A 15,255-nucleotide genomic window follows, 5' to 3' on the forward strand; every position below is an offset into this window, starting at 1 on the left:
GAAAGGAATATTTTTCACAAGGTCTTATTTAAAACGGGTTGCGTTTCAACTTCATCATCATTTGGAATGAAAGTCATTGATTAGTACAAGAAACTCGAACAATTAACTTCACATTAGAAGAATTAATATTTACAAGAATAAAAACCTCTGTAAAAAACACAGGTCTAAACATACAAACAAATATATCGCGCTAGAATACTTTTGGAGGAGAAATGCGACTACTGCTAACCAGAATGAGTTTTATTCATCTAATAGAGAACCATGATACGTCTTGGGGTATGTGAAACTGGTTATATTTCAAACCTAGAATGTTATACAAGTTTCTAGGCTCTTTAGAGTCACAATGAACACATGAAGTTGATGGATCATGACGGTAAAAATTTTGTTTAAATTTTCCATAGAGAAAATTCAAAAATTTGTATTCATCATCGTTCTCATTTGTATGATTCAACACAGTTTGAATAAAATTACCGGACGAGCCTAATAAATGACGGATAACCTTGACATTTCCGCTCAGCAGACCAGGAACTAATGTGAAATTTTGAAAATATTCAGAATCAATAATGCTGTGGAACGCTAGTAAAGGTTTTCCTTTTGAAAGATGAGTTGAATTTCGATTAAATCGATTTTCCGATTTCATGAAAAAATCGTTGACGAGTAGATAATCTCTAGAACTCAAACGAAATTCAGGCTTTCGGATTATAAAATAATCAACTTTTTGGTCATCAATAACTAAATAACTCCACATAAATGATGGGTGCTTAAGTTCAGATTTTTCCATTATAACAATTTGAGGAAAGAATTTATCCACTTCAACTATTTCTGCGCCAAGTCTCTCTAAACAACGTTTGATTCTGAATGGAATTTTGATGGGATGGTCATTCCTTTGGCCTCTATTCAGCCGATCATTGTCTTGAAACATTGCGTAAATTCGTAACTTCCACCCAGGAAATGTCAAAGGAGTAAGAAGAGCATTCCTTATGGCGCCCATAATTATCGGTGCAGAATTCTGGTCCAAGGTCATGCAGATCACCTTATTCACAGACGACTTTTTAATTTCAGAGAATGACTTTCTAGCGTTTGATAAATGCCTAAAGTTTTGAAAAAAACACGTTTCAATAATTTTTTTGCTTGAAAAACTAAAAATGTGTTCTGGAAACAAACTTTGTTAAGATTGGTGTTTTTAGAAGGAGTTTTGCATCACTTTTGAGGCTCATTCTAGGCAGATATCTCATCTTAACAAGAAGATGGATGACGCGGACATTTGATAATTTTTTGCAGTTTTTCGGTCGATAAACCGTTGTGATCCATTTGTCGGCGTACCAATCGGTGAATGTGCGAGGATAATAGTATCCAAATATATCAATGTGCATTCTATGCACAAAGTCGTACGTTAATATATTTTCATTTCCCCCTGAATGCTTGGGTCCAACCACGCCTACGTTTGGCGGATTAAATAGAGATAATTCCTTAATGAAAATGTCGTCCCATCTACTTGTAGATAGACTAGTATCGTCGTTCACGCGGTAGAAATAATCGAATCCATCCAAATATGCCTCCATCATGGCGTCATTTTGTGCCCAAGCCGGTTTTTTATTGTGAGGACATCTTAAAAGTGTAAGAGTAATTTCTTTGTCAGGGCACAAATCTTTTTTCAAATCGGAGTAACGCTCTATGAAAGATTTTCTGAATCGTGTGGAAGTGAATAAAGCATCGTTATAATCGTACGCAAGGTACATGTGGAAGATCCTATTAGATGCTGATATACTGATGCAGAAAGTTTTTAAAAAAATAGTAAAAAATATTAAATCTTTGGGGTTTGGATTGTGATAGTTTGTCGAAGTAATGCCCATTCCTACAACAACATGCCGAGCTCTTTCGCTTGCATTCAAACAATGAGGATCGACTAATCGGTCCGAGTAAGTAGCCAACAAAACACCTTTTGTAATTTTGTATGTCAAGTCGGACTTAAGAATTCCTAAAATTCTTCGATCAAGTGTTGCCATGGGATCATCTGTTCGTACTGATGTTGACGTCGTGATAAATTTTGACATTTTACTATCATTAGCTAGTAGTGATATTGAATTCGTAATAAACTTTGCCATATTTTTATCGTTGGTAGGTAATGTTGAATTCATGATAAACCTTGTCGCATTATCCATGGTTCGTACTGAGTTTGAATTCGTAACAAACTTTGTTGTCATATTATTATTATCAATTTGTAATGATGTTGAATTCATAATAAAATGTCCATTGAAAAATTTTAATTGATATTTGCGTCCGAATTCAATGCAGTAAGTTAATAAAATTGATAAAATCGTCAAAAAAAATAAACATGTAAGAAGGGTAAGTTTTTCACGGTACTTTAACATTTTTGAAATTATTTAGATTTATTAATATTAATCCACGTTGAAAATTAGATGAAATTAATTTCAAACGACACCTATTGACGAACTTATTTATGTTTAGGTTCGTTTTAAAAGGTTAAAAGACGCTTGCACTCCTCTCTACTTAGCCGTTGTCATGGAAAAAAGTACCCCCCCGTACATTTGTTTTGGCAAAAGGGCGTTGTCTAGTTTTCAATGAAAATTTTTTGTGTAGTAATTGAAATATAGCACTTATACTTATTGTTAATTTAGGAGCATATGCTGTCATTTTATTCTCATCTTCAATTGATTAATGGCTGCTAGCCAATTGACAAATAACTCTATAAAATATAAATAATGTGAAATGCAGCTTCTACAATTATATTTAGAATATTATTATTCATATTTTTTTATAAACATTTGAAGTTTTAAATGCGTTTTTTTAAATTTATATTTTTTGTAAACAAAACAAAAGTAAAAATAACTATTTCGGATAACTGTGATTTTTTTTTCTTATTTCATAGAACCACAACTCGTCTTGAGGTATATGAAACTGGTTATATTTTAAACCTAGAATGTTATACAAGTTTCTAGGCTCTTTAGAGTCACAATGAACACATGAAGTTGATGGATCATGACGGTAAAAATTTTGTTTAAATTTTCCATAGAGAAAATTCAAAAATTTGTATTCATCATCGTTCTCATTTGTATGATTCAACACAGTTTGAATAAAATTACCGGACGAGCCTAATAAATGACGGATAACCTTGACATTTCCGCTCAGCAGACCAGGAACTAATGTGAAATTTTGAAAATATTCAGAATCAATAATGCTGTGGAACGCTAGTAAAGGTTTTCCTTTTGAAAGATGAGTTGAATTTCGATTAAATCGATTTTCCGATTTCATGAAAAAATCGTTGACGAGTAGATAATCTCTAGAACTCAAACGAAATTCAGGCTTTCGGATTATAAAATAATCAACTTTTTGGTCATCAATAACTAAATAACTCCACATAAATGATGGGTGCTTAAGTTCAGATTTTTCCATTATAACAATTTGAGGAAAGAATTTATCCACTTCAACTATTTCTGCGCCAAGTCTCTCTAAACAACGTTTGATTCTGAATGGAATTTTGATGGGATGGTCATTCCTTTGGCCTCTATTCAGCCGATCATTGTCTTGAAACATTGCGTAAATTCGTAACTTCCACCCAGGAAATGTCAAAGGAGTAAGAAGAGCATTCCTTATGGCGCCCATAATTATCGGTGCAGAATTCTGGTCCAAGGTCATGCAGATCACCTTATTCACAGACGACTTTTTAATTTCAGAGAATGACTTTCTAGCGTTTGATAAATGCCTAAAGTTTTGAAAAAAACACGTTTCAATAATTTTTTTGCTTGAAAAACTAAAAATGTGTTCTGGAAACAAACTTTGTTAAGATTGGTGTTTTTAGAAGGAGTTTTGCATCACTTTTGAGGCTCATTCTAGGCAGATATCTCATCTTAACAAGAAGATGGATGACGCGGACATTTGATAATTTTTTGCAGTTTTTCGGTCGATAAACCGTTGTGATCCATTTGTCGGCGTACCAATCGGTGAATGTGCGAGGATAATAGTATCCAAATATATCAATGTGCATTCTATGCACAAAGTCGTACGTTAATATATTTTCATTTCCCCCTGAATGCTTGGGTCCAACCACGCCTACGTTTGGCGGATTAAATAGAGATAATTCCTTAATGAAAATGTCGTCCCATCCACTTGTAGATAGATTAGTATCGTCGTTCACGCGGTAGAAATAATCGAATCCGTCCAAATATGCCTCCATCATGGCGTCATTTTGTGCCCAAGCCGGTTTTTTATTGTGAGGACATCTTAAAAGTGTAAGAGTAATTTTTTTGTCAGGGCACAAATCTTTTTTCAAATCGGAGTAACGCTCTATGAAAGATTTGCTGAATCGGGTGGAAGTGAATAAAGCATCGTTATAATCGTACGCAAGGTACATGTGGAAGATCCTATTAGATGCTGATATACTGGTGCAGAAAGTTTTTAAAAAAATAGTAAAAAATATTAAATCTTTGGGGTTTGGATTGTGATAGTTTGTCGAAGTAATGCCCATTCCTACAACAACATGCCGAGCTCTTTCGCTTGCATTTAGGCGATGAGGATCGACTATTCGATCCGAGTAAGTAACCGACACCTCACTGTTGTTTGTTTCTCTGGCCAGCAAGTTGGTTATTAAGATCTCCAAAGTCCTCAGATAAGAATTTACAACTTCATCATCCGTTTTTATGGCTTTTAAACCCAGCAGAAATTGCTTCGAAATGCTACAAAACGGTCCAGTGCAAAACTTATAGAGCCCTCTATCCTTCCAATTATAGTAAATAATTGTGGATGTTACAATGGTTAAAATGAGTATCTGTGCAAAATTTCTATGGTTCGTTAATAACTTCATCATCGAAATAATTTATTTTTACTCATCATTATTTATTTATTTATTATTTATTTACTTATTATTATTATTAATTACTTCTTCGTGAAATAGCGTAAAATCGATTTAAAAAATAATCATCATTATTACGAAATACTGTATTTACACTTTGTTCAAACGTAAATATAGCCGTAAATAGCAACACGTTTAAAAAAAAGAAATTTTTTCAACATGATAAAAAAATAATGATAATTAAAGTAACTGTTGTTTGTAAAATTATACAAAAATCGAAAAATCGTGTCAAGATGGGTGATCTGTTACTTTCAATAAGAGAGAGTAGATTGTGTAAAGGTAAATTACTTGGCAAACTGCTATTGGTGCTTTGTTTCACGTGTATTTAAATATGCAATGTGAGTTCGTTGTTGATGTCTTTGAAAAAAAATATTAGAGGGAGAATCGTAATAAATAAATATATAAAACGACAAAAACAACAAAAACATCAACAACAATATCAACAACAACACCGACAACACAACGAACGAAGGATGTCCTATTTTTTATTTACATAATTGAACGCATACACATATGACTACTGATTAATTTGACTAAATAATTGAATGATTAATTGGCTTAATTATATAATTAATTGATTACGTAATCAATTAACCAATTAATAAGCGTGTTAATTAATAAGTTATAATAAGTGTAAAACTTGTAAAGATCCACCAGTATGATTTTAACTTCAAAGGTAGCACCGATAACAATAAAAATAACAACAATAACAATAATAAACAACATTATCATTGTTATGATGCGTTATTATTTTGCAATCATGCGGATAATAAAATCAGAAAAAAATAATCAACACACACGGAATTTTAGTGCAAGAATTGAACTATAGTACAGCTTGAATCACGACTACACGTGTTCGATTGAGATGTGTAGGACTTATGACTAAACTAAATTTATGAAAATGTAAAGAAAAAAATGTCGTTCGTTACTGACAAAAACGGATCAATAATCGATTTGGGCATATACATCTAAAAGTCTCAATAACAAATAATATCACTAATAACATCAATAATAACAATAATGATAACATTAATAATAGCGATAAACATTACCGATTACCGAAAAATAAATTAACATTGAAGAGAGCATATAAATGCAATGCGATCCATATGAAAATGGTACAATGAACTGAAAAGATAACAATGTCGTTCATTATCAAAGATAAAATATAAATAAACAAAACCAAAACAATAATAAACAACAACAACAAAATAAAAACAAAAATGAATTATGATTCTTATGGGTACAAAGACAGATTTTTGACCTCCGTCAACCACGTTTGCTCATCTGGCAGATGGTGCCGATTGAACTTTAACCCCACGATGTTCAGGTAATTTCTCGAACCAGAACTTTTCGGAAACCCGACAGCCCTAACCAGAGATCTATTAACCTTAGTAACGCTATCGTGACAGACGAAATGAGAGTGCCATCTATTCCAAAGAAAATCATTCAAAAATATAAACTCCAGATCGTCAGATTTGATCCTTCTGTACGATTCATAGCGATACAAATCTCCTAATAAAGTTTCTATCTTCATCGGCTTGATCAATTTTGATATCAATCTTCGATTCCCACCCCACAATCCGGAAACGACGGATGAGTTCACGTGCGTCAGAGCGTCCCGAACGCAATGGAATGCAACGGGGAGAGCCGAACCATTTTTGGCGTTTAGTGACAAAGATTCGTTGGATATACCGATGAAATGCTGGACAGCCTCAAACTCCCTGGTGCTCAGCCTAAAATTCGGCTTCCTGATTATGAAATAATCGACGGACGGGTCGTCAGCCACTAAAAAACTCCAGAGAGATGGCGGTAGTTCTGTCCGAGTGGGGTTGATAAAGATGATTTCAACGTCAAACCTCTTCAGCGTGTGGATGATTCTATAAGGGATGGGCCCGAATTTATTGTCATGGGACCAATTTTGCGGTCTTTTCGTGTTTGGGGAGGTGGAAGGGTTGTCCAAAAGATACTGCGAAACGTTATTAGTATTAATATTTATAGTCGCTTTTGTAATGCCACCAACGTTAATACCATTGTTCATCGTATCATTATCACTAGTTACAAATGGGTTACTATTACTATTGTTCTCATTGCTGTTGCTACTGCTACCATTTATATTACTAATAAAATTACTAAAGATTAATGTTGAGTTGTTTTCAGTTGTGCTATTTTTATTTTTGTCTTTACTGCTACTACTACTGCTACTGCTACTACTACTACTACTACTACTACTACTACTACCATTATTATTATTATTATTATTGTAATATTCAGGGTCCGGAGTGTATATTCTAAGCTTCCAACCAGGAAAATAAATTGGTAATATTTGGGCATTTCTAATGGCTCCAACGTTCATTCGCGGTTCATTTCCGAACAAAGACATCGAAATAACTTTCTTGTCTATGAAGTAGCTGTTGTATTGTTGATTCTTTGTTGCGTTTGTCGGTGGTGATGATGATTCTGGTGGCGTTGATGATGATGATACTGATGATGTTTTCAATTGTTTGTAAGAACTTATGTACCTGTCAATAGGGATGAATTGATTTACAACAAAAAAATTATTAATTAGAGTGCGATGATAAAAAGCAGTACATACATATATATCATCATCAGCATCCTCATCATCGTCCTCATCGTCATCACCACAAACTTATTTAAAGTATCTTTGTCAAGTTTAATTTGGTCGAGAACATTTCTTTCGATACTCCAATCAGGCGTGTACCTTCTACCCAACGACATTGTGTGACTCAACTTTATGCCTGATTTTAGGACGAATCAGGGAAAGAAATGTAAATAATTTATTTTATTTAGAAATTTTATCTATTGTGATTCACTTCTATGCAGTTTTCATAAAAAAATTTATTCATTCATTCGTTAAATCAATTATGTAAGCTAAGTTGATGGATGGATATGAATGAATAAACGAATAGTTGAGTGAATAAATGATTGAATGAATGAATAAATAGATGGTTGATCGCATGAATGATTGATCAATTGAATGAATAATTGAATTAATGAAACAAATAAATGAATAAAATTAAACCTATAACTTTCTTCATATTGTATGGCTTATAAACTTCAGTGATCCAATTATCGGCAAACCAATCAGTAAACAATCTCGGATAATAGTATCCAAAGATATCAATATGCGTCCTATGAACAAAATCGTAAGTTAAGATACCCATATTACCCCCGTGATGATTAGGACCAACCACACCGACATTCTCTGGGGAGAACTTTCCCAACTGGCGAACAAACATCGGCGTCCAATCTTTGGTAATTAGGATACTGTCATCATTGACTCTGTAGAAATATTCAATGCCGTCGAGGTAGGCTTCCATCATAGCGTCGTTCTGAGCCCAGGCAGGTTTCTTGAAGTGGTTGCACTTGACAAGATGAAGAAATGTTTCTAGGTGCTGACAAGTTGTTTGAGAACGCCGTTCGAACGCCTTCACAAACGAGTCTAACAGACGATCGTTTGAGAAAACTGTGTCATTGACGTCAAATGATAGGTAAAAATGATACTTGAACTGCGTGGATGCTGTTTTGCAAAATGATGGAAAAAAGGCATTGAAGAAAATAAATTTCTGCTCGACGTTTTTCTCAGTTATGTTTATGATGCTAGCAGACGTTATGCCCCCGCCAATGGCAATATGCTGTTTCTTTTCTACATCAGTTAGCGCATGCAAGTTGATGTGCTTGCCAGAAAGTGTGTGCTGCAGGTCTGTGTCATCGAGGTGAATGTCTGACATCACGGTGAACGCTTTGATCAGTGGGTTGATCTCGTTTTTGCTTAATATTAAATCTTTTGCTCTGAAAATGCTGAAATGGTATGACAATAAACCAGGCAGTACATATCTATTTATTATTACTGTTAATACTATTATGAACGAGAAGAGGAAGAAGAAAAGCTTCTTATAACTAAACATGATTCTTTAAATTCTGCTGACCAGATTTTGAAAAACAGTAAAATTAAAAAAGAAAAATGAAAAACAAGACAAAACAAAAAATGATTAGACTATGAATAAATGAGCAACTGACTAGCCTATGATTGATTGATCAATTGACTAATTAGATTAATTGACTAATTGTTTGACTAATTGTCTAATAACTCTACACATTTGTCTTTTATAATACTAATAAATGGCTTTATCAGATTTGACTATTATACAAATTGTTCAACCAATATTGATGATGAAATTAGAACATGAACACTTTTAGCTGTATGTAAGTGTTTGATTAAACAACAGAGAGTATGGTTAGCATATTTTTTCAGGTGTGTTGCTCTAGATCCAGCTAGAAATGGTAGTAACATGGACTGAATCAACATCTTTATATTTTCATATTTGAATGAATCTGAAATCAAATAAAATTTATTTATTAAAAGGAGTAAATTCAACTCTTATGTAAATTAAATTTTATCTAGTGTTATAATCATATCAATTTTTTAGTTTGATTACAGTAAATAAATATATTAAATAATTAATTAACACTTCTTAACAGATTAAATTTATCTTCAAGTAGTTCAATGTACTGTTAAAAATTATGAATGAATGAAAAAATAAAAAATAAATGAAATATACCATAAGCAGTGCTCATCATATTGATCTAGTTAGGTGTTGGGAGAATTAGTAATTAAATTTTAGTAAGATAACTGATAAGTCATATATATTAGTTATTAAGTTAAGATTAATTAACTTTAACATTATTAAATATTAACAGATTAACAATTAAGATTACTAGGAAAACTGATAAAAACAACTCTAAAAACTGAAATTTGTTCAGAATTTTCATTTTTTCTTATAAAATTTAAAATTAACATTCATTTAAAAACCTTTAAAACGACACTTGAACTTCACTTACTTCTTAACTTTTATGAATCTTCCTGACTTCAGTCAGCCTCTTCTAGTCTAGTAGCAATCCACAATTTTTTAATTTGATGGACTCAATTTTTCATATATAATTATTACATATATTTATATTATAAAATACACAATATAAAAACACAATAATTAACATTAATAATCATTTTCTGACAGACCTACACAAACTAATGGAAATTTATATCGACCTATCTTCATCACAATTGCCAATATTTAAACACATTTTTCATGAAATTATGAAAGCGAGTGCTTTCTCTTTAACTTAATGTATTTCAAATAAGCATACATTCATACACATGTATAAGACATATATATACATACATATGTACTTACATATATATAGTAATATTATATGTATATATATATATACATATATATATATATACATACACATATATATATGTATATATACATACATATATAAATAATGATAATTAGGTATTAAAACTGTTAAAATGGTTGAAAATTATTGAAGATTTTCTTTTAAAAATAGCATGTAACAGTTAACAAATAGATTATAATTATGAAATATCCCATCATTTACTTTCAATAAAACTAAAAACTTCAAAGTTAATGATTCAACAGCTATTTTAATAATTTTTATAATTACTTTGAAAAATCAAAAACTATTAAACTAAAAATAATTTAATAAATGATTAAAAATTAATAAGGAAATTATTATAATTGTGTTAATTTTTTCAATCTTAACAAAACCTTCCAATTTTTTTATCAAAGTCTCAACATGCATCTAATCTCAAACGGGCACCTTGTTCATATAAAAGTAGACTTAAGTTACTATTACCATTTAAATAAATTAAATAAATAAAAAATGTTTCTTTATCGGTAAAACCAGAGATCCGAACGCCCTAATTATTTGTTTTTTCATTGTTTAAAATGTTTGTTTGAATTTATTTTGAAAAAAGTTAATACTTTTAAAGACATACTTTTGATGATTTCATAAATTTAAAATTTAAACTTCTTAAATATTTAAAAAATTATGAAATAAAATAATAATAATAATAAATTAATAAAGCGATTTATTATATTGAAATAATATTTAAATAAATAAATTAATACATGAATGAAAATTACTAATATTATATTGCATTACACTCATATTACAGTAAGATTAATTAACTAGAAATATTATAAAAATGAATAATTAATTAAATAAAATTAAATTATTAAAATAATGATCCATGATTGATTTATTTAATTACTACAATTATAAAGATTTGTAGATCATCAGATGTTCATTTTGTCAATTCTTTCATTTCCAACTTTCTGTATTCAACATATAACTCAATCCGCTTCTGAAAGTTAAATAAATTTTAAATAAATAAAAAAAACATTTCCTCAAGCAAAAGCACAAAAAATACTCTATTAAAAATGGATAGGAACTATGGTACCATGAAGAACCCTACAAATGATGATGAAAGACCAGGAGCAGTAGTAGAAGACATACAGATGTCATCTCTCTTTAATGATTCTATAAATATTTTTGAAGAAGACGACGAATTCGATTATCTACCTATACCTGACAATGATGAAAATGATGCACAAGAATTGGCCAAGAATTATGGCTCTGTTGGTTAGTTTGGTATTGTATATTATATTGTATTGTATAGTTTTGTATTATATTGTATTTTGTTGTGTTGCATTGTGTTGTATTGTGCTATGTTGTGTTGTGTAGTATTATATCGTTTGTATAGTATTGTATTCTATTGTTCTTTATAATGTTGTATTATTATTATGAAAAAAACATGAGCAAAGACAAAATGTCCCTATGCCCGCGACACAAAACTAACTATAAAATTTTAACACATAAACAGTGTACATGAATATATGTTAATATGTTCTGTTCATACATAAAGATCAAACAAAAATAAAAATATAAACAAAAATATAGGAGATAAAGTAAAGTATTGTATTGTATTATATTGTATAGTATTGTATTATACTGTTTTGAATTGTATTATATTGTATTGCATTGTATTATACTGTTTTGTAATGTATTATATTGTATTCTATTGTATTTTATTGCCTATGTGTGTATATGAATTTTTTTCCAGAGACTTTTTATAATTGATTGAACAGTGTTCATGTGTAATGTGTTTGAACTTGAAGAGTAGAATAATTACTTTTCAAAATGCTCATTTTTAAAGTATAACCAGCGACCAGCAATTAGAAAGGCAAAGAACACAAGATATAATAATAATGTCATAAAATTATTTATAATTATTTTTACTTCAGTAAAGAAGATTCCATATCAGTCCATATACAAAACATCGCTACCGTTTGATTCGATGAATAGACTCTGTTTCCTACCCGGACAAAAAATCACGGTTAAGATTATCGATGCCGAAGTCGACAGTACTCAAATACTGAACCCTAACTTGTTGGTTTTTTTTTCTATCTTTTTTTTGCACAGTCACACACAACACACACATACACGCACATACACACACACACACACACACACACACACGCACATACACCTAAACAGATATATCATCGAGATTAGCCATGGGGGCTATCAGTGGCAAATCCGAAGAAGGTACAAACATTTCCAAAGTCTGCACGGTGTACTCATCCTATACAAGACCAAGTCAACCATCCTACCGGTCATGTCTAAGGAGTGAGATTTCCATAAGAAAATTATTTCTCTGCATGTTTTGCTGTATGAAACCGTTGTTGGAACATCGTTTGGTCAAATTGTTACTGATGCAATCACACTTGGCTGCTAGTGATTTGTGTGATGTGCTTCTATATCAAATTGTATTGGATTCATTAAACTCTGGCTGAGTATGGGTTTGAAGGAATATTCAAAATTACTTCTTTTTTTTTTTTGGATCATTTGATTTTTAAAATTTACCCAACACTGTATAGCACACACACACACACCACACACACACACGTACACACACGCGCGCACACACACACACATATTCATAGTCAATATAATGTAAAAATGATTCACCATGTTCGGTCTCTTGGCACTCAACTCGCTTTTAATGTTATCAATATTGTAAGGAAGGTAGTACTACTGAACAAACATTTCTTGTCTTGTATTGAAACTAAAGATCGTTTTATGTTAATCCACCACAGACATATGCAGACGCACACACACACACACACACACACACACACACACACACACACACACACACACACACACACACACAGGTCGTCATCACTAACAGTGTGTATGTTTATGTTTTTGGCTCGTGTGCGTGCGTGCGTGTGTGCGCGTGTGTGATCGTCATCTTCAGCCAATTTTTATCTCCAAGATCGTCATCATCGTTTTCACCATCGTCATCATCATGGTCGGTGCCAGCATATTCTATTCATTAACTTGTTTATTCACCATCCAATTATAACTTAAAACCTTGGGAAGCGTTTATCAACATGTGTTAGTTTCAGTGTATTGTATGTTGTATGGAAGATAGAGGAAGGATATACTATCGTGATTTGCTAAGGACAGCTTTCAAATGTTTAAGAATGTTCTTCAAATGTGTTTGATATGTACCGATCTTGCTTGTTAGTTCATAATTTCTTTTTGGATCTTCGTCATCATCATCATCACCATCACCACCATCATTATCATTACCATCATCACCATTATCATTACCATTGTCATCATTATCATTATCGTCAATATTGCCCATCTAATCGTCATCATCATCTTCTTCTTCGTCGTCACTAATTACCTAATAGGGTGTGATGTGCGCTCGGGAGAGTAATAAAATGGGAGACAAAAAGGAGAGAAAACAAGGAAGAGAAAGTAAGAGAGAAAAAAAGAGGGAGTGAGAGAGAGAGAGAGAGAAAGAGAGAAAGAGAGAGAGGTCGCCGGCAGTTTAAATTAAATTTTTCTTTTCTTCATTTTTTTTCTGTCACACACAACAAAATCTACGGGCAAGTTACTTCTTAATAGCGATTATGATGATGATGATGTTTTGATGATGATGATGGTGGTGGTGATGATGATGTTATTAATATGATGAGATGATGATAATGATGCTGACGACGACGATGATATCATTGTGATGATGAATTTGTGAAGATGATAATGAAAAAGAAATTAGACAATTATAACGACGATGAAGTTTCTGGTGAAGAATTTGATGATAATGATGACGATAGCGACGATGATGATGATGACGATGATGATGATGGTGAATTGAAATTGTATTTTTAAAGCACAATTTACTGCCAAGCCACATTTTTTCAACCGCCCTCTTCAACTCATTCAGCATAGCTGCAGTTAAATTTTTACACTAAACATGATGATGATGTTGATTATGATGATGATGATGATGCTGATTAAGTATTCATGTATGTACGTATGTATGTATGTATGTATGTACGTAAGTATGTATGTATGTATGTATGTATGTATGTATGTATGTATGTATGTATGTATGTATGTATGTATGTATGTATGTATGTATGTATGTATGTATGTATGTATGTATGTATGTATGTATGTATGTATGTATGTATGTATGTACGTATTTACGTATGTATGTTTGTATGTGTGTACGTATGTATGTAAGTTGTACAAACCTACTCACGACAGAGCACGAGAAAGGAAGAAAAGTTTTCAGGCGCACAATCCCAACCTATCCAGGTTTCCGAAAACACCAGAAGCTCTTATCAGAGGTCACAATCAATTGGATGAACGTAAGGTAAGTTAGTTGCTGGCTGGCTGGCTGGTTGTTTGGTTGGTTGGTTGGTTGGTTGGCAGTTTTGCTCTTGTCATTCAATTATTTGTTAATCATTTTTTACTCATTTTTCTATTCATTCCTGTGCGTTTGTACACTTCTACATCCATTTGTTCGTTCGTTTGTTTGTTTGTTTGTTCGTTTGTTCATTCATTCATTTGTTCGTTCATTCGTTCATTCATTCAATCACCCAGATACTACTGCAGGCTATCTACAAAGTGTTCTCAAAAGTCCTGTCTATAGGTCCCATCCTGAAGTTGTTAGTACCGTAAATGAATGAATGGATGAATGAATGAATGAACGAACGAACGAACGAATGAACGAACAGATGAATGGAAAAGCGAAAGAGCAAGCAAATGAATGAATGTGTAAGTGGATGAATGATGAATGAAGAACGCGTGAACGACTGAATTAACTAGGGATTTAAATGGTAATCTTCAAATACCTCCAGTTAAAATTCTTAGATGTAAGTCACTTGTCTTTCATTACTGACCTCGGCCCTAAACTTCGAGAGAGTATGGTACGCAAGAAATCAGGCGGTCGACGCTTCGCCCTTTCATGTTTTTCTTGCTGCTCTGTTTGCCAACCTGGCAAGTGGCTTGATAGGTTCGTTCGTTCGTTCGTTCGTTCGTACGTTCGTTTGCTTGCTATTTCGTGTGTCTGTTCATTCTTCAATTCATTGTTTGTCTGTTGGTTTAACCTTAAAAGTGGCTTGATAGTTTAGATTGTGATTTCTTTATTTGTTCATTCATTTGTTCATTTGTTCATTCGTTTTTTC

At 32.2% G+C, this 15,255-nt stretch overlaps 1 protein-coding gene across 1 annotated transcript; it reads right to left on the bottom strand.

Annotated features, from left to right (window-relative positions):
- Positions 1-244: 244 nt before the first annotated feature.
- HELRODRAFT_167195 (hypothetical protein) lies at positions 245-2,054 on the bottom strand (the record flags this gene model as incomplete). Its single annotated transcript, XM_009012724.1, has 2 exons — positions 245-1,091; positions 1,165-2,054. The coding sequence occupies 2 exons, from the start codon at positions 2,052-2,054 to the stop codon at positions 245-247; spliced, it is 1,737 nt and encodes a 578-aa protein (XP_009010972.1).
- Positions 2,055-15,255: the final 13,201 nt, after the last annotated feature.

This window comes from Helobdella robusta (genome assembly GCF_000326865.2).
Source record: "Helobdella robusta unplaced genomic scaffold HELROscaffold_11, whole genome shotgun sequence".
NCBI classification, from domain to species: Eukaryota; Metazoa; Annelida; class Clitellata; order Rhynchobdellida; family Glossiphoniidae; genus Helobdella; species Helobdella robusta.